Source organism: Ostrinia furnacalis, unplaced genomic scaffold, assembly GCF_004193835.3.
Source record: "Ostrinia furnacalis isolate ACB-3 unplaced genomic scaffold, ASM419383v2 OfSCF0786, whole genome shotgun sequence".
Taxonomy (NCBI): Eukaryota; Metazoa; Arthropoda; class Insecta; order Lepidoptera; family Crambidae; genus Ostrinia; species Ostrinia furnacalis.
The window spans coordinates 371,803-397,311 of NW_021131025.1; the positions used below are offsets into that span (position 1 = coordinate 371,803).

At 40.5% G+C, this 25,509-nt stretch overlaps 2 protein-coding genes across 2 annotated transcripts in view; both read left to right on the forward strand.

Moving 5' to 3' along the window:
* LOC114350138 (uncharacterized) overlaps positions 1-22,903 on the forward strand; it is a 30,667-nt gene extending 7,764 nt beyond the window's left edge. The window contains exons 15-37 of the mRNA XM_028300793.1: positions 454-589; positions 702-819; positions 1,012-1,128; positions 1,252-1,383; positions 1,455-1,533; positions 1,739-1,869; positions 2,182-2,339; positions 3,494-3,676; positions 4,138-4,295; positions 4,777-4,903; positions 5,197-5,328; positions 5,762-5,907; positions 6,330-6,471; positions 6,752-6,887; positions 6,978-7,192; positions 7,850-8,015; positions 10,093-10,401; positions 11,651-11,831; positions 12,296-12,405; positions 13,296-13,412; positions 13,801-13,981; positions 14,468-14,577; positions 22,895-22,903. Coding sequence (XP_028156594.1) covers positions 454-589; positions 702-819; positions 1,012-1,128; positions 1,252-1,383; positions 1,455-1,533; positions 1,739-1,869; positions 2,182-2,339; positions 3,494-3,676; positions 4,138-4,295; positions 4,777-4,903; positions 5,197-5,328; positions 5,762-5,907; positions 6,330-6,471; positions 6,752-6,887; positions 6,978-7,192; positions 7,850-8,015; positions 10,093-10,401; positions 11,651-11,831; positions 12,296-12,405; positions 13,296-13,412; positions 13,801-13,981; positions 14,468-14,577; positions 22,895-22,903 — 3,293 coding nt within the window. The remainder of the gene's footprint in view (positions 1-453; positions 590-701; positions 820-1,011; positions 1,129-1,251; positions 1,384-1,454; positions 1,534-1,738; positions 1,870-2,181; positions 2,340-3,493; positions 3,677-4,137; positions 4,296-4,776; positions 4,904-5,196; positions 5,329-5,761; positions 5,908-6,329; positions 6,472-6,751; positions 6,888-6,977; positions 7,193-7,849; positions 8,016-10,092; positions 10,402-11,650; positions 11,832-12,295; positions 12,406-13,295; positions 13,413-13,800; positions 13,982-14,467; positions 14,578-22,894) is intronic.
* The window catches only part of LOC114350123 (uncharacterized), a 53,790-nt gene continuing 51,173 nt past the window's right edge, over positions 22,893-25,509 (forward strand). Inside the window, exon 1 of the mRNA XM_028300778.1 lies at positions 22,893-22,956. The gene's annotated coding sequence lies outside the window, so the exon portion shown is untranslated. The remainder of the gene's footprint in view (positions 22,957-25,509) is intronic.

The following is a 25,509-nucleotide window of genomic DNA, read 5'->3' on the forward strand; positions in this document are numbered from 1 at the left end:
CGCTCACCAGTTGGTGCTACTGTCTTGGCTACTAGCAAGTGACAGGACCTTACTCTACAGTGGCGCTAACTGGTGAGCGCTAAAACGATAGCCCTCATTCAGACACGTATTTTATTAAAATTCAGTGTATGTAGGATTGTAGGTATCCCTAGATAATAAGCTCTATAATAATCAACTGGTTATGAGCAATGTATCTCTAGCTTTTTTCTTAGCATAAGCTTAGGCGCAGACCACCGACTTTGGCCGATAATTGGGTCGGGATGTTAATCAGTATGGAGATGTATGAAAGTGCGCACATTACACCGATTTGGTATCCGCCGATTATTCGTACAAATTAAAATCGGACCCAACTATCGGCAAACTAAAAGTCAGTGGTCTGCGCCTAGGCTACAAGCTTAGTTAAATCAACTAGTTTTAAAATGAACTGTGAATGCGGATTCATTCCTTTTGTAGCTCATATGGAGCCTTTTGGAGTGGAGAACTGGCACAGCGTTTTGTACACTATGGTGGTGTTGGAGATTTGTATCGTGCTGCACATATTCATCGAGGCGGTGTATTCGGCCACCATCATGGTTACTACGGCTCTGAGGTATGTGCTCAATCAGTATTAAATTGGTGAGGGAGAATAAGTGAAGTAAGAAAAATGTCGCTCACAAGATTGCCTTTTCATCAAGCCTTAATTTTTTTCTTTGGTTTTTCAGAGAAGACTACGACTCTTGTATTGCAAATGTCAAAGACTTTCTTATTAGAAATGAAGTGGATGAGCAGCTCCGGCAAAGGTTTATCACGTATCTGCAGCTATGCTGGTATACGGATAAGGTGTGTAACTGTGTAAAAGTAGATTTAAAAGCATACCCCGATGCAAATTCTTCGATACCAAAATTTTATACAAACTAGTTTAAGTACCTACAACTTTGGAATAGGACTGACTGACTTTGAAATTTGGATTGCTTTTTGTATAATTAATACATTATTTTCATGTTTAGGTACTCATATTGTTTAATGATTTAGGCGTACTCAATGACGAATAGAAAGACCTCGATCTTCTACGACCTGCCTCCTCACGTGTACCAGAACATCGTGACTAGACAGAGAAGCAAGTACTTGCTCAGTATACCATTTATGAAGGTAAATGCATAAGTTTACATTAAGTACAAGACCAGTCGCGTTTAAATTAGTTAGACCGACTTTACACCAGAAAGTTATTAATAAGTGAACCTTTAATTACTGCATTGTTATAATTTACCTTAGTTACTCAACAAAGAGGAGCTGAAGAATGTGTCCTCTAAAGCAAAGTTGTTCTACACGACTCCAAACGAGATCCTCTTAAACACTGGAGACATCAGCAACGAGATCTACCTCATCAAACAGGGCATTTGTGAGGTAGGTAGACAATTTAATATCTACCTGTAATATTGGCAGTTTATGTACCTATATTTCTGGTTCTTTTATAGATTGTTGACCCCGACACAAAAGAAGTGGTAGGATCTCTTGGCGTGAAAAGCCACTTTGGTGTTCTCGAGTGCTTACTACGTAAGTAATTCTGAGATGCTTCATTGAATAACAAAATCACATAGTTTATTTTTGTCTCCTTTTCGCCCGAAAACTCCTCAGCGAAAACTGAACTCTGATACAATACACGGTGATCTGATAATGGCACGGCCGTATTATACCTAACAACTACTGGTTTAGTTAGAGTTTAGATGACGATATAAGTTGCTGAAAAATCTGTATACAGGTGTACCAGCTTACTACACCGTGAGAGCGGTGACCCACGTGCAGGTGTTCACGATCTCGACGAAAGTGCTGTCCAAGGCCATGAGTCTGCCCAAGATCAAGGATGCGGTGGAATTCGCTAAGGAGCAACCCGTAAGCCCTTAACACCACTCAAAAGAAAAAAAATCTGGGTCTCGTTTACCGTTAGATACTGTGGTTCGTCATGGTTTAAGCAGCCACTAAAACATAGTGTTCGTTAGCTTTTGCATTAGCAGATTTATTAGAGTTCATCATCCTTTTTGTTTGCTTTACGTCTTATGCTCAGGCTTGTGATATTTACTTTACTTTGGAAGAGTTCGGGCGGCTGACGGTAGAGTTCGTTAGCTTTTGCTTACCAGTTTGTCCTTGTTATTTGGTCCACCAGTCTTATTTTCAAGCTTATAACTTTGATTTTAACTTGGCCAGGAGTTCGGTCGGCTGGCAGTGAGACGCGAGTCGTTCCTTCGCTACGAGGCGCCGGAGAAGGCGCCCAACATGATGCGGTTCCGACTCCCGCGCAAGTATGAGGAGGACTTCGCGTTCCTGCACCCCTTCAACAGGCTCGGATACTTTTCTATACTCAGGTAATTTCATTTAGTTATATACTAGTTTTCCTCTGTACATTTTGAGTCCTGAAAATGGTTTCTAAAGGCCATTGACGAAAAAGTCGAACAAGACGAATATTTTTCCATAGTCAAATTAAACTTTTTTCTTTCTGCTATCGGCAATGAAGAATGTTCACTAATTTTGTTTTTTAGCTTTCTGTATTCTCTGTTAAAAATAAAAAATACATGTGAAAGAATTATTTCGATACGTCAATTAGTTTCCAAGATATTGAATTTTAAAAGTGCGGGCGGCGGCCGGCCCGCCATTTTATGCGCGTGACGTCATATTACAGTGACTGGCTCATATTTGTATGGATGGAATCTTGCAAGCTGAATTAAGACCCACTTCCAGGCAACCGATTAAGCTGAAATTTCGCAAACACATGTGATTTGGATGACCATGCAATATTATGATGACATGGAGCTGATCTGATGATGGAGCTGGAAGGTGGCCATAGGAACTCTATAATAAAACGACTTAAATGCATCGAGTTTGGGCTGCTTCGTTGTGGTGCGTCGTGGTTCGTTTTGTATTGATTAGTATTTTAATTCTATATAGTAATCGGGGTCTAATGATGGAGTTGGAAGGTAATTCGCAATAAAACGACACAATCGCATCAAGTTTAGGTTTGGTTCAATTTTAATTTCTGTGATGGGTCTGGGTGTTAATATGTATAATAAGTTTGTATTTACAAAAAAAAATATTTAAGTATGTTCATATCCGTTTTCTAGTGAGCGGACACTGTGAATGTACGTCACGCGGGGTCACGTGACCGTCGGCGGGACTCAATATTTAAGCGAACTTTGAATGCCTATAAAATCATAACTACTGGGTATTTTTAAATGAAATAATACCTGTTTGTATTATTATTATAAAGAGCAGTGGTTTAAGCTTAACTATAACATAGGTTTCAAGTGATTTTGCATACCTAATAACATTCTCAATTGTAGTTTCACATGACTTACGAGTACCTAAGTATCCCAGGAATAAGAAAATAATGAAATTTCTAATGAGTGAGTTAACACCTAATCCTGAATCAGAGTCTGCTAATGTAACAGGAATAGCCCTACATTGTAGAGCTCGCCGTCTTGTATAAAAGTTATGCACGTTGGACCGGTGTGTCTCTCCCCAGATACATATTCCCGCGCTTCACCATCCGTCCCGACGGCGACTACTTATTGCGCTACGAGTGGTGCCGCGCCTTCTGCGCGCTGCTGTCCGCCATCGTGTTCCCGTCCTACTCCTACCTGGTGCTGCAGTGGCCCGGCCTCTACTACTTCTCCTGGCTTCTGGACTTATCTGCTTACTTCGACATGTAAGAGATAACGGGCATTAACATCAGACCATTTAGTATTCCCAGGAGGAAGATCCACTATAATTTAACAGGCAAATGGAGGAATAAGCTTACAATTTCCACTTTGGCCAGATAGGATGGGATGGAGATGAATGATGTTCCATAATTATTACTCCTTTAATCTAGGATGTCGTAGGAATAGGAACCACGCTAACAGCAGACAACGTTAGCTAGAAGAGAATAAGTTGTAGTAAGATCTTCTTTTAGTGCCAGGCACCCCGGTGCTTCTGTCCCGTCAACGGAGAGGATGGAAAAAAGTGTTTTATCAACCCCAGTAGTAGTCTTAGCGTTTAACGGGGTGGATGGCTCAAGTCCAAAAAGTTAGAAGACGAAGACTCGTGCATAATTACCTATTGTTTACTGGTGTCAAATACCAAATTTATTCTCGTCAGTATACTATTAGATATTTTATTTATTTTCAGATTACAGCGCATGCTGGTAGGCTACTTCAACGAGCAAGGCGTATTAGTATACCATCCCACCAGTACCGCGGCACACTACGTGAAAGGTGCTTTCTTCGCCGATATGATGGCCTGCATGCCTCTGGAATTCCTCGAGTCTCCTCATAGGGAGTCATTTGGTAAGTGTCACTTTATCATGATCTTCTACTGTTTTGGTGATACGCTGCAGTATACCGGTCTGTGACGCAACTCCTGTATAGCCGGGATTTACAGTTTGAACACCAATAACCATTCCATTTCTGCAGAGACACAAAGAATAACTAACTACTTCTTGCTTGAAAAATGTGAACGCCCAAGAAATTTCCAGAGAATAACTACAGACTGACGCAGCTTTTACACAAAACACGCATTTGCGATCTGTTCACGTTACAACTTCGTTTGAACTAGCTGTCAAAGCGACACTGCGATACGAATTTGTGCAAACAGCTGAAGTTCGTTCGTCGTCCGGTCGCATTGCAGTTCAAAATATTTACCACAATCGGGTCGGGGCGCTTGATTTACAGTTTGAACGGCAATAAAAACCCAACCAGTCCATTTCTGCAGACACAAAAAATAACTAACTTCTTGCTTGGAAAATGTGAACGCCATAGAAATTTGCAGAGAATAACTACAGACTGACGCAGTCCCGGCAGCTGCTGATGCTGAACCGGCTGCTGCAGCTGTACCGGCTGCCCAGCGCCATGATCGCGCTCGAGAACAAGATCGGGAGGAGGGACTTGCTGCTTGTGTGAGTAACTTTGTTGCGTGTGTCTCAAAGACATTTGAGTGTTAAATGCATTTATTTCAGTGTAAAAAAGACAGAACTATTATTGCAACTGTGCATAGTATGTAAAGCTTTAGAAGCTGCAACATTAGGTTGAGAAATAGCTCCGTAGATCCGGGTCTGTATAGTGCAGTGAAATCTTTCATTAGTACCGGTTTAGCTCTTTGTGTTAAGGGAACATCTGGACAGTACCAGGAGTATGCACAGTTCAGTTGTAGCAAACATAACTTCACTATTCAGGCTGTTATTTATTCCAGGCTCAAAGCAATACCTCTGTTCCTGGCGCTGCTGAACGCCCTGACCTGCTTCATGGTGTTCAACTCGGTGAACATCTTCCACTCCGAGAACAGCGACAGCTGGCTCATAGTACCGCTAGCGGACCAAGGCGGATCTTGGGTCAACCTCTTTAGCAACACTTGTTAGTGCTGTGATTTGTTGTGATGTTTAATTTAAACAATTTGTTTTAGAATTAAACATCGAAGAAGGGCACAATATGCTCAGTTCAGGGTTCAGTCCTGTTTATCTCTGTATGAGTCAGGGCCCATCTTTCTAGCATAAAAAGGCAGATATTTACCCGACTGCGCCAGAAGGAGGGATATTTCTATTTCCGGGTTCCGTAGTCCTGACAAGGAAACCCTTATAGTTTCGTCATGTCTGTCTGTCCGTCTGTTTTCTTTTGCTTCTACACGATATTCTATGTAAAAATGTGACCTGACGCGGGTGTGAGGAGACGAGTACAATCAAACCCATGGCATTCCCAGTTGGTCGTCTATTTTCATTATACGTTCAAAGAAAGACTTGATGTTATGTCATGAATGCAGTTCGCTTCAACATGACGGAGACGCCGTTCAACCTGCACCTGGCGACGCACTTCTGGGTGGTGTACGAGACCACCACCACCGGCTACAACAGCTTCAACCCCAGCAACTTCCAGCTCATGGAGATACTTTTCGTGGGGATGGTCATTGGTAAGTAACATGGACTCTACTTTTACAATTTCGACCCAATGTTAAACACGTGCACCGCTGAACTTCTTTTATTGCTCAATAGCTTTTAGTATTTGAAAAGAACCCGCTATATCCTCGCACCGCTCATCTGCACATCGTTCGTTTTTTAGCTTAGCTACACATCTTCACATCGCCTATTTCCTTGCATATATTATCTCTAGTGGAAACACCTACTCCGTTTCACAGCTTCGCTACACATCCTCGTTCCACTCATCTTTGTAGCATATCTCTGATGGGAACTCAGCCAAACGCTTGTCGTTGCTGTCTGAGAAAACCTTTTCATTATACCCAATCATTTTGAGATGTATAATTTCCGGTTAAATTCATAAGATTTGCATAAAGAAAAGTGAAGTAGAGAGTTCTACAGTTGTTTGTATACGCAGGCGCGATGATCACGACGTACTTCTCGGTGCGCATCATCAGCATCCGCGCCAACGTGAACAAGGAGCTGGCCGCCTACCAGGAGCACATCAAGGACATCCTCGTCTTCATGCGCCGGGAGAAACTTAACAAGAAGCTGCAGAAGTAGGTTTTGTTTTATTTTGCCATCAAGAAGTATTTACAATGCTCAATGAATGAAAAGTTAAAGATAAGTTAGTAGCAACAGAAAAGCTCTATTGACTCGCATTTCATGTGATTTATTGAAAACGTTCTGGTACTTCTGGTTTAATAAATGATTAAAATAATGTCTAACTATTGTTATAGCATGAAAAGTCTAGTAACTTGAAACTTACTTTCTGAAACTACGAGTAAATATGCAGGAAAGAGAATCAGCGTCACATTTACTTATTACCTCAACCTGCAGGGAGGTTATCAGTTATTACGAGTACAACTGGGACAAGATGGGCGGAGTGGACTACACCAACGTTCTGAAGCTATGCGACCAGATCACACTGCGCACCGATGCCATACTGCACATCTACGGACCTGTTTTCGCTAGGGTAGGGTGTAGCTCCAGCATTATTTTGTTACATTCCAAGTGCGACTGCAAAAAAATATGACACTCTTTTTTCCATTGTTTATTTATCCAGTGCCCCCTTCTCTCTGACTGTGACGTGTCACTCTTGCGCATGGTGGGGCGAGCTGTGCGCAGCCTGTATTTCCTGCGGGACATGCGGCTGGTGGAGGAAAATGACGTCATCGGCTGCATCTACTTCGTCGACTACGGCTCCGTCGACGTGCGCATGTCCTCCGAAACCGATCCCAGTGCTGACTCCACTGTTATAGCCAAGCTTACACGCGGCAGGTTGGTTTCCAAACAGGATACATGGAGAAGGTCAAACGCTCAACAACTTGCACGCTATTAGCTACTGTAAAATAGGTTCAAAATAAAATAAAAAATCAGTTTAGACCACAAGTGGCACTTATGAACGTCAAAATATAGTAAATAATAAAAAAGAAAAGGTAGCCCATACATGTCTCCTTATCTTTTGGGCCCTACCAGCGCTTCGAGACAAACTATGGCAAGTGCTGAGAAGAAACGCCGGAACAAACGATCTAAATAGAAGTTGTGATCTCATGTACAACTTCCGCTTAAAGTCGTATTGCTCTATTTACTTTAGTTTTCAACCGACTTCAAAAAAGGAGGAGGTTCTCAATTCGACCCGTATGCGTACGGGACGTACTTACCTGCACCTTCCCTTGCCTGAATTCCAGTAAAGGTTTTTTATGGCGCACGTATTTCCCTTTTCAAATACCGGGAATCCGGGATACAAAAGTATCCTATTTTTACCTTGAATTTCAAACATCTCTATCCTTCCTCTAAACCTGTTCAAGGGTTTATGCGTGAAAAGTAACGGACAGTTAGGTACTGTTCCTTTTTAAATATTAGTATTGATGCTCTGCTATCTGTTTTATAACGATTATTAGCTTGTTTAGTCTTGCAATCTTCCTCTTCACGTAGTGTGTTCGGCAACCTGGAGAACGCCACGACAGTGCGCTGCCCGGTGTCCATCGTGGCGTCGTCGCGCACGCACGTGCTGCAGATCAACGCGGCCGCCTTCCACCGCATCATCGCCGACTTCCCTCAAGTCGCTGACACTATGCAGCAGTACCGCCAGCAAAACGAGGTGAGGACAAAGGGCAGACCTATTATTTACTGTGAGTCCACCATGGTCCAGTGTACTCGCGACGCCTCTAACCGTCAGAAATGGAAGCACATCGCCAGGAGAGCTACCCTCGGAGATGACATCACCCCACCATGTACCTCGTCAGCGCAACCACGACCACTCTAATAAGAGTGCCCGACTAAGAAGAAGATTATTTACTGCAACATTTAGCGTAAAGCTGAAAATACTTAGTAGCTGTAAGCCTTCTTAATGGCTGCACCAGCTGCACACGAACATCCTTATTTGAAATTAGTTTTCCTTTTGTATTCATGTTTAAATTTGGTATCTGTAATCCGATGATAACACAAAAATGCAACGGGTGGCTGGACGTACTAGTCCAGTCAATAAAGCATTATAGATGGAAATCCGTGGAACACAATTTTTGACTTCGGGACTTTATTTAGACTAGTTAGGAGGTGAACATAGCAAAAGTCCCCGCCCTTAGCCCTTGAGCCGGCGGGGTGAGGGGGGTTTAAAGGTACCACTTTTCGGTTTTTCGCTTAATCCTCGGAAACTATGAGTCCTAGTGACATGACTATTATGAACCAAAAAAAGCTTATTCACTTTGCTACAGGTGAGACAGTCAAGTTTTTCTATATCTTTTATAGTTTTCACGGCATCTGCTCTAGAAGGTCCGTAATTTTGGAAATTTTATTTTTGTCTTACATGTTCCCATCAGGAGAAAATCGACTAAATCAACATTGAGCAAATATTTTAGACATGCGGAAGAATGTTAAGCCTAGTTCCAGGGAGAGGACTGCACTGTGCGTATATTTAGATGAATCAATTGGAGCCACTTTTGACTCCACATCACTCAAAAACTACTGTGCATTAACACTTCAAATTTGGCTCATGTGTTGAGACTTGCAAGATAAACATCAGCTTCAAATTTCATAAATATACCTCAAACGGTTCTTTAGGTATTGACGTCCAAAAATCTACATATCTGACCTATAGACCAAATTCTAACAACTTCCAGATGACCTTGAAGGTTCAAATTTGGCATACAGATAGGTAGATGTGTAAATACAAAGGAACAAATAAAAAAACCAGTAAATTTTAACATTTTACATTTTTAGATAGATTTTAGTGTTCTAAATGTCGATTTTTGAACGTCAATACCTAAATAACCGTTTGAAGTGTATTTATGAAATTTGAAGCTGATGTTTATCTTGCAAGTCTCAACACATGAGCCAAATTTGAAGTGTTAATGCACAGTAGTTTTTCAGTGATGAGGAGTCAAAAGTGGCTCCAATTGGGTCGTCTAAATATACGCACGGTGCAGTCCCCTCCCTGGAACTAGATGTTGATTTAGTCGATTTTCTATGTATGGGAACATGTAAGACAAAAATAAAATTTCCAAAATTACAGACCTTCTAGAGCAGATGCCGTGAAAACTATAAAAGATATAGAAAAACTTGACCGTCTCACCTGTAGCAAATTGAATAAGCTTTTTTTGGTTCATAGTAGTCATGTCACTAGGACGCATAGTTTCCGAGGATTAAGCCAAGGTTTTCCACAATGAACGGTCCTGCGCTGCCCGCATCCAGGCTCTTCCCGCGACCTTTACCAGATCGTCGGTCCACCTAGTAGGAGGCCTGCCCACGCTACGTCTTCCAGCCCGTGGTCGCCACTCGAGAACTTTCCTGCCCCAACGGCCATCGTCTCTACGAGCTATGTGCCCCGCCCACTGCCACTTGATTTTAGCAATTCTGCGAGCTATGTCGGTTACTTTGGTTCTCCTGCGGATCTCCTCATTTCTGATTCGATCACGCAGGGAGACTCCGAGCATAGCCCGCTCCATCGCCATTGGTATCTGTAATCCGATGATAATACAAAAATGCAACGGGTGGCTGGACGTATAGTAAATCCCTCTTATTCAGACTACGACGAATGGTCAGCTTTAGGCCCACTGTGTTTTTTTAGACCCCTGATGAAACACGTAAACATTTAGGCCACACTGTTCTAGTCAAATAATAATTAACATAAACACTTAGCCTAATTTGAAGGTAATGGTTGCTAATTTTCTTTTTTCCAGAACTACATTATAGCCGCTGAAGAGTCACAGAAACGTAAGCCCAGCCTTGCCGCGATCCTGTTCACATCGCGCGAGGGCATCAGCCAAGTCTACTTCGATGACGAATACGTTCAGCTCTACCTCATCATCGTGTCCTTGTCCTGCATCTATGCGGACCTTTACAATGCCGGCTTCCAGAACAATAGCATGCCGCTAATCATAGTGCTGTATGCTCTCGACGTTGGGTTTTACCTGAAGATTCTGATGCAATACTCGCTGCCACATATTATGCCGGAGCGCATGAAATCGACGTTTCTGCCTTTAAGACGTGTGTGAGTTTTTACTAGTGGACAATTTAATTCTATGTAAACATAAAAGGTTCTTGAGTGGCGACCACGAGCCGGAAGACGTAGTGTGAGCAGGCCTCCCACTAGGTGGACCTCAGATCATAGAAGGAAATGTATTCTATGATCTGAGAGGTAGACCGACGATCTGGTGAAGGTCGCAGGAGATGCCTGGTTGCAGGCGGCACAGGACCGGTGTTTGTGGAAAACCTTGGGGGAGGCTTTAGCAGTGGACGTCTTTCGGCTGAAACGATCAAAACAGAAAAGGGTATGTTTCACCACTAGCTGATGTGCAAAGACTTCATCCTATTAAGAACTTCTCTCCAGAGACCGGCGAAACTGGCCCTGAATAGTTTTTAAGAAATAGTTACTGGTATGAAGACTTGAAATTGAGTAAATTGTGTAGGTATTTCAAGACTGAGTTCAAGTACGACCTGACATCGTGCCTGCCGTTCGAGCTGATATCCTTCGGTTGTGGGCGGTACCAGTGGATGGTGTTCTCCTACTTGCGGCTGAACCGGCTCTTCAGGATCGTAAGGATCGCTCAGTCTTATTTAATCACTCTTTATAGGGAGTATTTAGAGCTACCTAAAATATATTACATGAAGTCTTTCTTCCTACTTTAATTTTGTTTAACAATCATGATAGCGGCACATCATGCTGGTAGTGTATTAACATTGTAAAATCAATACCGTCGACACTCAGTGGAGTGGGTAATCAAGATCATTATCTTTAAATAGAATTAGCTAGCCCTAGTCTTTGGTGCCAGTTAGTTACAGCTTATGATAGACTGCTGAAGTGCCTGTTTGCTAATTCATTTGCACAACAGAGTGGGTATTCAACTATGTTAATTCATATTCTAAGGTAGAGTGGATAGGTACCTATTCAAGGCGTTCAAGCTTACGTTTTATCATGGGAGCTATTATTAAGATGACGAGGGCACTAATGTTCAGTGGCGTAGGGTGCCTTTAGGCGGGTCCTATAACAAAATTTGTTGGAGGCCCCATCAAAAATGGTCATTTAGATTATGGGACCCTTTTCATCTAAAAAACGTCATTGCAAAATTATAGAACTTCAAGTATTTGCCTAGATGCATACCCAGTACTCTGTCTATTCAAAACAGTCTAGCACTGGGGCCTCTATGTTCCGGGGGCCTCGTATCATTGATACGGCGTAGCCCCTGCTAACCAGTACACTTATGGATAACGCATTGTAAAACTTTTGCATGCATCCAGGTGACGGTGTACAACTGCCTGAAGAAGCACCATTCGCACATCACGGTGAACCTGACCCTCAGCACGGTTTTCTCGGTGCTGGTGTGGTTTACTCTGTTCGTGCACACCGCCGCGTGCCTCTGGCACTTCATCAGCTTGATCGAGGATAATGCCAAGGCTAACTCGTCCTGGATATACAATGGTCAGTCTAAAGCTTCAACCACTCCAACGCGTGTGATCATAGGCTACTGACAGGTCGCGCGACCTATGACAGTCCGCGCGACCTGTCATTGGCCTATGATCGCGCCGTGATCGTGCCGGCGATGGCGATGGCGATGGCACATGTTGGTGTGGTTGAAGCATTACTGTAAAGCTATGAGCGTAAAAGATCAGCTCATTATCTTAGGACCTAGCTAGGCCTGGTATTTGATGTGAGGCTCTACATCTTATTTTAGAAACTGTATATTTTGTACTAGTTTATCTACGCTAATTATGACGCTGGCAAATGCTTGTGAACTTTGTTAGTTACACTTTGGCATGCTTATAACGCTTGCGCAATACATTTTTTATTTAAATATTGGGTCTTGTAACAGCTTTCATCTAATGATATTAATTAACGTTAAAGTTTATACTCGTAGGGAAGTTATTTACCGAAATGCTTTTCAGATTCTGGTGGCAGCCTGTGCCATAACCTCTACGTTTGCTCCGTGTATTTCGTTCTAACTACCTTCACGCAGAACGGTGTTGGAGATATCATGCCAAAGAACCATGCTGAGGTGGGTAAAAATTTAACCCATAAATCACTCAAGCTTCGCTTTTCTTTTGTTGGTCACCGTAAAATCCAACGATGTCGATAGTTACTGAAACAATTCGTGTAAACAAGCCTTGCGGGTTTTATTTAACTAATCATTCATCGAGGAATTTCATTTACGCCAAATGTTTTAATGTACAAGGAACAATATTTCAAAGATCACAGGAAGAATATGACAGGCGGCTAATGCGTGCGCTGGCACATCTGGCTTCTGAGATATAAATTAATTAGTATCTAGTCTAGTAGCGACGCCCAAACTTCAAAAATCTGCTTTTTAATTAGAAATTCATAAAATTATTACGTTTACCCATTCCTAGCCTAAATAACTGAACCAATTTTTATGCATATATTGTAGAGATCGATATGACCTGTAAAGATGACATTATTTTCGTTCTGAACTATTTCAGCGGGATTTTTTGAATTGGAATGTAATCTTGAAAATAAGTACTTGTACAGTTTGATACAAACACTTCCAGTGACTACTTTCGATATGTTTCGATATGAAAGCTCGGAATCGTGCGCCCGCGCAGCGTCTTTTGATCGCGCGCCAAACCGCCAGCTATTATCTGCATCGAACAACAAACATTATTGAAGTTATTAACTATGCAATACATCAGCTGGAAACAACAGCTCGAATGAAACATGTTTTTTAAATTTTAACTTACGAGAAGGCTGTTTTATTTCGGCGATAAATTAGTGTTTCACGGCTTTATCGGGGGTCTTCTCTGTCGTCATTCTTGTTTCTGCCCATTGATACGGGACTATTCCCACCNTGAAACTGGCCCTGAATGATTTTTAAGAAATAGTTACTGGTATGAAGACTTGAAAGTGAGTAAATTGTGTAGGTATTTCAAGACTGAGTTCAAGTACGACCTGACATCGTGCCTGCCGTTCGAGTTGATATCCTTCGGTTGTGGGCGGTACCAGTGGATGGTGTTCTCCTACTTACGGCTGAACCGGCTCTTCAGGATCGTAAGGATCCCTCAGAGTCTTATTAAGTCATTGTTTATCGGAAGTATTTAACAACTTCTTAAAGAATTATGTATTTACCTCATGAAGCATTTTTACTTTAATGTTGTTTAATAATCATGGTAGCAGCGTATCATGCTGGTAGTGTATTAACATTGTAAAATCATTATCGTCGGCACATGATGTGGACAGACTATTGATCAAGGTCTACGTAGTCGTAATTTACCACTAGCCAGTACACTTAAGCTTCCAACACACCGACGCGTGCAGATCGCCATCGCCATGGCGCGATCAAAGGCCAATGACTGCACGCGTTGGTGTGGTTGAAGCTTTAAGGATAAAGCGTTGTACGAGGCTTTAGCTGATGAGTACAGCTATTTCACGTATTCAGGTGACGGTGTACAACTGCCTGAAGAAGCACCACTCGCACATCACGGTGAACCTGACCCTCAGCACGGTTTTCTCGGTGCTAGTGTGGTTCACTCTGTTCGTGCACACCGCCGCGTGCCTCTGGCACTTCATCAGCTTGATCGAAGATAATGCCAAGGCTAACTCGTCCTGGATATACAATGGTCAGTCTAAGAGTCTACGTTTTGTTACAGCTGTCTACAACTGCAGCTAACGCCACCTGTCGGCGGCAGTCGTCGAAGTGGCGTCGGCTGCCATCGATGAGTCGACAGCTGCCGCCAAAAGGTGGCGAGTGGCGATAGCTGCCGTTGCCACTGCCTTCGGCTATGAACAGCTCGTGTATAAGAATCCTAACTGTAAAGCTATGAGCGTAAAATATCGGTTCAGATCATCTTAGGACCTAGCTATGCCTGGTCTTTGATGTGGCTCTACATCTTATATTAAAAACTGCATATTTTGTGCTTGTTTATCTACGCTAATTATTATGACGCTGACAAATGCTTCAATGAGCTTTGTTAGTTACACTTTGCCATGCTTATAACGCTTGCGCAATACTTTTATATTTAAATATTGGGTCTTGTAACCGCTTTCATCTAATGATATTAACGTTAAAGTTTATACTCGTAGTTATTTACCGAAATGCTTTTCAGATTCTGGTGGCAGCCTGTGCCATAACCTCTACGTTTGCTCCGTGTATTTCGTTCTAACTACCTTCACGCAGAACGGTGTTGGAGATATCATGCCAAAGAACCATGCTGAGGTGGGTAAAAATTTAACCCATAAATTACTCAAGCTTCGCTTTTCATTTGTTGGTCACCGTAAAATCCAACGATGTTGATAGTTACTGAAACAATTCGTGTAAACAAGCCTTGCGGGTTTTATTTAACTAATCATTCATCGAGGAATTTCATTTACGCCAAATGTTTTAATGTACAAGGAACAATATTTCAAAGATCACAGGAAGAATATGACAGGCGGCTAATGCGTGCGCTGGCACATCTGGCTTCTGAGATATAAATTAATTANTTTCTGCTTTTTAATGTAGGTTTTTTGGAGTCGGTTTTATTTTTTTTTATAAAATTTTACTTATGTTAACTTGTGACAAAAGATTGTCTACATGACAGGCTTAGCCTAGCGTAGAAATCTCAGTTACTTTATGAACTGAAGCGTATGTCGGTACAACCTTAGCATTAAACGGGTCTTTAAGGAAATGTATGTACAACAATGCAATGTAAGCAATGTAAAAAATGTTAAAGTTGTTAAATAAACTTTTATTTATTTATTTATTTATTTATTTTATTTATTTGGCAAGTGCTGAGAAGAAGCGCCGCAACAAACTTATGCTGGATATCTATATTTAATCCTAATCCAAATTGGACGGATTTGGATTGTCAACTGTCAAATTTTAATACGTTTTTGGCCAAAATATCTGCGGTTTTTGATGTTTTTACATTATTATATTGTTTATAAGACTATTTAAACAATATTAAAGTGTAAATGCATCGAACGTTTCGGAAATATAATCTAAAACTGAATTCAATTTGACAGTTGTAATCCGGATTTGGACAAGGATTGAATATAGGAAACGGGCGTTAGTCACCACTGTCTGCCGGTTTAAAGATATACCTATTATGGTCTCATCATAGCTCCAATGTTTGCGTGTTAGATCTAGACCCAAAATCTTAGCACTATTTATTTAATTATGAAATTCAAAAGGTGGTGGGTCTAACATAGACTAACTTTAAAAAAAAACCGACTTCAAATGCGTACACAAAAAAAAAGTAAAAATTAAAAAAAAGTTCTACCCTTGGGGGTGAAATATTTTCTACAAATTCGCATGAAATCACCCTTTTGATAATACCTATTCAACAAAAAAATAATTGTTCAAATTGGTTCATAATCGGCGGAGATATTGCGTATAAAAAAGTTCATTCCCAATTTTCCACCCTTGGGGGTTGTTTTTTCAATTATTAAATTTAAATGGGACCACCCTTGAGGTATTACCTATACGCCGAAAAAAGATTTGTTCAAATCGGTTCATAAAATTGGCGGAGATATCGCGTAACAAACATAGAAAAAAAAACATACGGGTCGAATTGAGAACCTCCTCCTTTTTTGAAGTCGGTTGAAAAATCATACATCAATACATTGCAAATCGATATTTATTTGCATAACGATCGAAGTATCCATCATGGCGCCTGCCCGCTGGCCATATTTAATCCCATTATTTATACTAATATTATAAATACGAAAGTAACTCTGTCTGTGTCGCTTTCATGCCTAAACCACTTAACCGATTTTGATGATTTGGCATAGTGATAGTTTGAGTTCCGGGATAGTTTTTATCCCGGTTTTTGAAACAGGCACGCGCGCGGTAAGTAAATTATTTCTGTCACAGACAAAATACCACGCGGGCGAAGCCGCGGGCGGAAAGCTAGTTTGAACAAAAAGCTCTTTTGCAAGTTCTTAATGTTCTGCCCACGGTCGATAAAGGCGTAATCGGTTTTCGGGTCAGTGATTTTCTATTTTAGCCGAGATTTCTTTCTATCATGATCCAAAAGCCATTTTTGGGCGAACGTCGTTAGTGAAGCCTTGTTTGCACTAGTTCCCCCTTATTACAAAAAGTTAGACTCAGTTTGACATTTAGGCTGAGTTGCACCACCCAACTATGACAGTAACTATAACGATAACCGGTGTTATTTGTATGGAGATTGACAGATTTTTGACGTTTGTCAAAGTTAAAGTAAGATGGTGAAACTCATCCTTAGTATGGAAATGTCATTTTAAACCAGAGTTCGTCCCGGGTTTAACTTTTTTGTAATAAGGCCCGTTGAGTTTAGTCGAGTGGCGAATAATTTAGTAGCTAAACGTGTTCGAACACCAAAAATTTAGTCAAGTAGGTTACTAACGCCCGTATTCACAAACGATGCTTACTTAAGTGAAGCAGCAAATCGAATAAACAGCGTTGAATAGAGCTCTTTGATTGGTTCGTGTGTCACCCTGTGCGTCCACGCGCACTGTGAGAGCTTATAGTAATGTTTGTGAATACGGGTAAAATCATTTAGTCAAGTAAATCCATTTCGTTTAATTGACAGGCAAGTAGCATCCCCCATCACGCGTCCCTGCTCATTCGCTCACCGGCTAAACGAAACCGAACCGGGCTATTTATTCGAGTTCATAGAAAAACTACTAATTACTAGTAAACTGTACTCGACCAAAGTAATAACTGTTTTTTGGTCAGTGTGTATTGTAGTTACTAAAGGCGAGTTACTTTACTAAATTACTACTAGTGCGAACAAGGCTTAAAGATTCATAAAGGTTAGTCAGCTATACATTTGAAAAATAGCACTTATCACGATCACATAAGATGCTCAACTTGACGTGCTGTCGTCTGTACATAAAAGGGCGAGTGTCCATTTGAAAAATTTTCGCTACGAACTTTGCATTGTACGAAATATGTATATGTATATAGTACCTAAATAAATTATTAGTGGCCGATCCTAAAAGGTGACCCCGTGTATTGATGGCCATGATTCAGCCCTTAGTTGTAAGGAAAGGGTTTTCAATTTGGTGCTGGGCAGCATTTTACATGTGAAGTGACATTTTTCAAATACATGGAAACTGCCTTTACTTGCCACGAAACTTAAGCGAGGTTTAGACTAGCGAGAAAAATCAGAAGTTGACTTCCACCACTGTGTAAATCTTGCAGACAACTTCTGCAAGATTTCCACTATGGTAGAAGTCAATGCACATGCCACAGCTTTAAACAGTGGTAAACAGCTTGCAGAAGTCAAATTCAGCAAGTTTTATTGCTAGTCTATACCTCGCTTTAAATTGGCAGGATCTCTCTATGTTAGTTAGGCTAAACACAATATCTGATGTGGATGTAATAGAGTTGTTTTTTGTTAACAAAATGTCTATTCTGACGACTGTACTAGGCTACAAAATATTTTCCATGAATGAAAATTATTAAAGCACTAGAGTAGCTATTCTAATTTGTTTCATTACTAAAATTGCATTGCAATATTTTTATACTTAAGCTCTTTGCGAAATGAAACGCTTCAGTGGCGTAAAATTAAAATTATAGGTTCTGAAGTAACCTTCTTGCATCTGAACTTTTTTCAAAGGCTCTTTCCAATGACATTGAACGGTTAATTGAATTAGTAGGCACTTTGTAGTGTCGAAATTATATTTCGCTGTGGTGAAACTTTGATATTTTTGATAAAAGACTTCATTCCTTTATTCCCATCTACCCCCTTCAATCAATGGCAACTAGTAGAAATAAAGGATGGAGCATTATAATTAACATCTTGCGCCTTCAGAGGTTTTAATGGTTTTTTTACCTTTGAGATATAAAATACTAACAAGTGTCTTCAAACAATAAGTTTGTTAGCCTACGCTAATACTCGTAGTGCATACTAAAACATTTGTTAGTCACTAGAGGTGTGTAATATTTGAAAATGTTGAGAAGGAAGTCTGTTTAGAGCCAATATTTGCGTAGTGCTGACTAGTGCCCTATCTTGTTCATATTACTCGTATTATTTATTTTATGTATAAATCATATTGGTACATAGTACCTATTTACAAGGTCTGTGTTAGAGGGCCCATTTGCTGACTTAACTAGCACTTAGTTCTTTCTTAGGTCGGCATTACAAAACAACTCTCACAACTAGATATCCGCCATAGATTCTGTTGTAATTACATAAGCAAACTAGCGGCCGCCCGCGACTTCGTACGCGTGGATCCCGTTTATACCCCCTTAGGGGTGGAGTTTCGTAAAATCCTTTCTTAGCGGATGCCTACGTCATAACATCTACCAGCATGCCAAATTTCAGCCTGATCCGTCCAGTGGTTTGGGCTGTGCGTTAATAGATCACTATGCCAGTCAGTCAGTCAGTCACCTTTGAGTTATATATATTTATCTTTTGCCTAACTAAAGTTAAGATGCAGATGTAGGTATTTCGTCACAATGACTCATTGACGGTCATCGTCACCCTGACTCATCTGGGTTCGGTTAGATCACTCCTTTTCCAGTTGCCAAACCGTGTTAGATAGATTAGTCGTTATCTTATTTACTTATTTTATCTACTATTTAACAGAGTATAACAATATATGATTTGAAATCCGACTCGTTTAATTTTTATTATTGTTCACACAAAAAAAAATTAAATTTTCCATAAAGCTGTAAGTTACAAACTGAGCATCATTATTCTTTACTTTTGCCTTCCTCTATACATCGTTTTAAAAAGTTAAAACAACCATCCTTTACTCCTGAAAAAGGCCAATTCCAATACATTTCATTAAACATTTAATTAACACCTCCCCCGCCGTGCAAACATCAATAGAGCCCAGCAAACAGTTAACGTCCATCGAAAGTGTACCTGACTGACCTATATTCTGACTGCGAAAATCCTGCAGTTAAACTACTACCACTGGCAGGTGAAAATTAAACGGTTTAAGTATAACCGGCCTAACTGGACCAATATGTCGAAAATATAATAGAGAAACACTAAGTTGCTTCAAATTGGCAATAATATAAGCTAGCTGCACATAGGATGCGCTGCAATGCCACAAGAAGTTATAAAGAAAGAAAAAAGCATTTCAAAGTTGTGATTTTGGGCCACAACCACTATCACGAGTGTCCTTTTGGGGACCAAATCACCCTACCAAATGACTAGTTACTATAATTTAAGAATTCTAATATCATCATCATCATCATCATTTCAGCCATAGGACGTCCACTGCTGAACGCTTACCCCAATGATTTCCATAATGACCGTTGGTTGGTAGCGGCCTGCATCCAGCGCTTTCCTGCTACCTTTATGTGGTCGTCGGTCCTTAGTATAATATACATACAGTGCTAAAAAGTCAACACTGCTCTAAGTGATCACACTGTTTGTAGACCAGTTATGTTGTAACGGAGGGCAGGTGAAACTATGATAACGATAAATATAGCAATGCTCGTGTGCTAGAGCGCAGCATCCGACGGCAAAGAATGCCAGCTGACAATGTGCGTAAAAAGTTGATGATCTTTCCATTAAATAGTACTATCCATTCCAATTATTTTAGTTTTTGCAAGGTATTCTATAAAACTTAAGTCGCTGTTGAACGCCGAGACACTACACATAATAGAAATTTTATTGTTCGAGGCTCACCGGTGAGCCTCGTGGCATCCAAAGTGTTAATAATATGGTCATTGTCTCGAAGATAGGAACTTAATTTATCGTCGCAATGAAACACTCAATGTACATCTATCGAAACGAAGAAAACGATTCGCTTTTTTAAATAACATGGAATGTAATGACATTAGGACAAGTAGTAAACCTAATTTTAAAAGTCCCTTCAAGCTAACTTCTGGGTACTCAGGTGCCTTTTTATCTCAAGTGTCTCTCACTTAAGCTTACTATCGGTCTAATCATCCCCCATAAAAGGAGGTCGTAAGCACTCTTTCAATTTGTCCTCGTCTCCAGTTTACGAGCAGCTGCTTTATGAAGGTCTGCAGGCGTTAATATTCAAAATCCTCCAGTTGACGCTCGAGACCTCCAGGGTACTCTCAGATTGACTGAATATTTAACATGCGCAAGCGTTTCCAAAACTTTTGTATGCTAGCAAATTAAAAGGGACTATAAAAATATAAGTTGAATATTTATGTATGAGTACTTAAAAATCGTTAATTTGAACTGAATGGAATGAAATGAAAACATTACAGTATAATACCACTCTTAAAATTAACGTTTATGTGTCGCAAGAGATTTGGTATTGTATTGTATTTTGGTAGTGCCTTATAAATTTTTAACCGACTTCAACAAAAGGAGGAGGTTCTCAATTCGGTTGCTATTTTTTTTTATTTAACCCAATGTCTGCATAATTCAAAGGATCTTAGTTGTAGTTTTAATTAATGCGTTAGTAGGTATACTCGTACATTCGTTCGTTCGTTCGTTTCAGCCAAATGACGTCCACTGCTGGACAAAGGCCTCCCCCAAGGTTTTCCACAATGAACGGTCCTGCGCCGCCCGCATCGAGGCTCTTCCCGCGACCTTTACCAGATCGTCGGTCCACCTAGTAGGAGGCCTGCCCACGCTTCGTCTTCCAGCGCGTAGTCGCCACTCGAGAACTTTCCTGCCCCAACGGAGAACCAAAGTAACCGACATAGCTCGCAGAATTAGTTAAAATCAAGTGGCAGAGGGCGGGGCACATAGCTCGTAGAGACTCGTACATTATGTTTACAAAAATAAGTGTTACATGAGTCGTCATCATCACATCGTCGGTAACATCAATTCCTTGACACAATTTTACCCCTAAATTGTGGCTAATACCGGATTTTCCTGAAAAAAAAAACGACTGTTAGAAAACATCTGCCACAGTTCATTCAGTTTGTTAACAAATTAACTAAGTTTCATTTAATAAAAAAAACCTTTTTCGCTTAGTTTGAGAGCCCATGTGCTTCGCAAATACAGCAAGTCGGCGAGATGACCGCAATCCTACAATATTTGCGCACGCCCAATATTTGTATGGTGTGATCCTCGCTGGGCCAGTTGGCTTAGAGCTTAGCGCTCATAATTAACGCAACCTACAAACTCGGCAGTCGCTAATGGCCTCTTATGGCACTGAGTAATTAACTAATGTTTTGCTTCGGATAATTTCGTTAAACATCATAAATTATATTATCAGATTCGTTCGTTCGTTTCAGCCGAAAGACGTCCACTGCTGGACAAAGGCCTCCCCCAAGGATTTCCACAAAGACCGGTCCTGCGCCGCTCGCATCCAGGCTTATGCTGCTCTAATTTTGCGGTTGAAATGTCCTGCTTACGGGAAAATCCTGGAAGAGTGAATTTCGATCAATCTTGGAGGATTGTGACTATTTTTGATAACAATAAACGAAAAATCAATGTATCCAAACAATTAATATTAATAGTTCCATTACACTAATGGATAAATGATAGCGATATCAATCAAATCACTATCAAAAAAGTTAAAACAGCTAAACAAATTGACTATCAGTCACGCAAGCACCTTTCCAGAATCAATCGAAAGTCGAGATGAAGGAAGGGGTTTGTTGGAACGCCCAAATTACCGCCTGACAGTCAGCGTCAAATAGTTCATGACACGCAAAGTAGCCAATAAGAGTAGGCGCACACCGTTGATTTTTAGTTGGCCGATAGTTGTGCCCGAATTCAAATTGTATGAAGAATCGGCCAAATCGAATCGGCGTAGTGTGCGCACTCCCATACATGCCCATACTGATCAACAGCCCGATTAAACTATCGGCCGACGAAAAATCAACGGTGTGCGCCTACTCTAAGTCCACAACATGTCAGGTTGTGTTATCAACTTTTTGACTCTGACTATACGATGTGACTTTGACTTGTGCTTTGACCTTCCATTTGAACTTTTTCCGGCTTTACGCTATTACTTATGTAAATTAAAAAAAACTTACACGATCCCTAAAACAAGCAATGTTTTATTGTTTTTGGGTCATATTTATCACGACTTTTCTATTTCAGCACTTTGTTAGAACTTTTCGAAATTATAGATCCCTATCAATGGTAGGTACAATTAAAAAAAAAGCAAACAAATGAAGTATTATCCACGGGCACATAGCTTTGGTGATAGTAAATCACATCTTACGTAAAGTGGTTCTGCAATAGATATTAATCTAGATTTTTTGTTATATACCTCTATCATTAAGGCACTTAATCACTTACAATTATGGCGTAACGTCAGATGTACGGTACGGTGATAGACAATGTTGCATAAACCATAGTGTAGACATAAACATAGGTAGACATTCTATTTCCTATCTATATGAAGAACTAGCAGCCGCTCGCGACTTTGTACGCGTGGAACCCGTTTTACCCCCTTAGGAGTGGAGTTTCGTTAGTGAGCACCTACGTTCTAAAAGGAACCCCCATGCAAAATTTGAGACTCCTAGCACTTGTAGTTTCTGAGATTTCGTGATAAGTGAGTGAGTTAGTCAATCAGTGATCTTTCGCTGTTAAATATAGATAAAATCATAAAATATCTAGACTTATTTCAGTTTTTATTTAAGTATTAATTTGAGTTTTATTTGTCTCCAGATAACCTGAACGAGATTGTCACCGATGATCCAGCGGTAAATCCATAGACCGAGCTTTAGTCGGTAAGTAATTCAATTGTTTTGTTTATTTTCATTCAATGTTTTACCAAACTATATCAGAAACTTATGAGTAAGTACTGTGCTAGGAAAGAACTCGTCTGCTCGATTCAGGACTATGTACTATAGTGGGACTATTGTGACACGGGACGATCCCCACCTCTCGTTCCCATTACTACAACTCCTGTGTAGTCAGGATCTACAACTTAACCGCCAACAAAAACCTAACCGGTGAAGGCCAAGTTTGTCCCGGGGGAAAGTTAAACTGCCATTGGACCCGAAACGAAATTAATCACGACAAATGCCAGTATGGTCAACCATTCTCTAGCTGTTTACCTTAATAAATATTAATTTCTATGCACAAAAGGAACCCAATGTCATGATTCCGAAGACAGAAGGAAGAGCTAAAGGAATTTAAGAATTCTCTTTAGCGAAAAACGAAAGGACCCTTTAGTTTAATATACAACTTTTACCTTGAGAAAAATAATTATAATTTTCCACTCTTCCTCGCACACATTTTTAACATTAGTAGAGTTTTAATGGAACGTGTAAAAGTGCTTTTGAAAGCCTAGTGGCATAAATAGACTTCATTCGTATCTTTCTCTGCTGTTTCAATATTAAATTACCTAGTTTGAAGATCTCGTTTCTAGTTTCAGCACTGCAATTATTGAATTAAATGAGTGACTAATTAAACTACCAACTAGATGAACCTTCGTCTCTTTGCACGTCATCAGGTGAATTACCCACTTGTGACAGTTAAATAAGTTACCACATTAGCATTACAAATTGTCTGAGTTGGTAGTTTTAACTCAATGAACTGCAAAGGGGACGGATGACTGTAAATTCACAAAGCTTCCAGGATATAAATATGCTGCGCTAATTTTCAGAATTTAGTTTCGGGGACACTATAAACTATAAGTACGTCTACAACAGTGGTTCCCAAAGTTATTTAGTCTACTGCCCACTTTGAGAATAAATTATTTTTTAGCGCCCCCCATTTTTGTAGTCAAGAGTCGAGCTCAGTCGATGTCTAAGAGTCCTCCTAGTAGACGACGCCTCCCAAGCCTCTACACAACGTCCCGATTTTTTTTTCTGGGTCTCTTACCGCCCCCCTTTAAGCCTGCCGCGCCCACAAGGGGGCGTTATCGCCCACTTTGGGAAAGACTGGTCTACAATAATAGACCCCCACTAAGTGGACCGACGATCTGGTAAAGGTTGCCGAAAGTGCCTAGATGCGGGAGGACCGGTCGTGTGGAAATCTTTGGGGGCCTTTGTCCGGCTGTGGTCGTCATTTGGCTGAAACGAACGAGCAAACCCATTTTTGTGCCCATTAAAAGAAAAAAGAAAACAACTATTATCTAGAATCAGCTTGATCATTGCAGATAAAAAAAAACTTCAACTATTTGGACGAAAGGCACAGATTACTGTGACTAGCCATCATTGCTTCGAAGCTAGTAACTTGAAATTAGTGCTTATCTCGGGAGATTTTTGTGCAGAAACTAGCAACCTTATTAATCCCTGGACACTGGCCAGCGGGATAATTGCAAACCCGGCATACGAGCAATAAACTCTTCCACGAAGTGATTACACATCTAGGATACAAGATACAAGTTGAGGGCAAGCCCGGACTAGGTATAGAGAAGTGGCGGGCCCTTATCTAGGAGCCCCTTAATGTGTCCCCTTATTGACGGGCGCGGTGGATCAATTTTCCTGGGACAAAAAAAGAATTGGAGCCCTCTTAATATTTTAACACTACATAATGCCACATACACTTAAAACACAGCTGATTGTATTGGGAATTAAATACGTTGTGTTCTCTGTGGAAATACAAAAGAACATTGTGACTTTCTTTTGCTCTGAGTAACCTAAAAATGCCATCACTATTCATTTAGTCCCGAAAATACTATATTTCATAATAACAATTGTATTTTGTGAGTCCCTCAGTGCGTGTGCTTTATGATCATCACAAGAAGTGCTCGAGGGTTTTTGCATACTTGTGACGTTTTATTTTAACGACTCATTGTTCTTGTGCAATTTGTAAGAAATTTGGCGATACAATTTGCATTAATTTTGCTCATACACAGTCAGTATTCAGTGAGAACAATGTACAACACTCGGTCCAATACATACTTCTGCGGTTAAAGGCTATTATAGCCTTTTTACTTGCGTATGTTAGAGCCCTGTGCATCTTAGTTCGGCCCTGTACTTTGTAGTCAATGATTCCACGAAGCTTCTTCGTATTCGCATCCGGGAACCGTTAATTTTGAACGTGTGCGATGCATTAGAATACGTTTGATTTACAAGTTAAAGCTGTAACTGTTCATTTAAATGAACGACCTCCTTTATGAGGATAAATAACCTTCGTTCTGGCGCGGTTGGGTAAAAGAAAAGTAAAATCTATGAATTAGTTAAAATGAGCACATTCCAAACGAGAGGTTTCTTATCTGCACTTCCTCTACGATTGATATCAAGCTACCAATATCTGATGATACTGGTTTACTTGCTTTCTGCTTTCTGTGTACTCGCACCTAATTGGATTTTTTCATGGGTGTACAACGG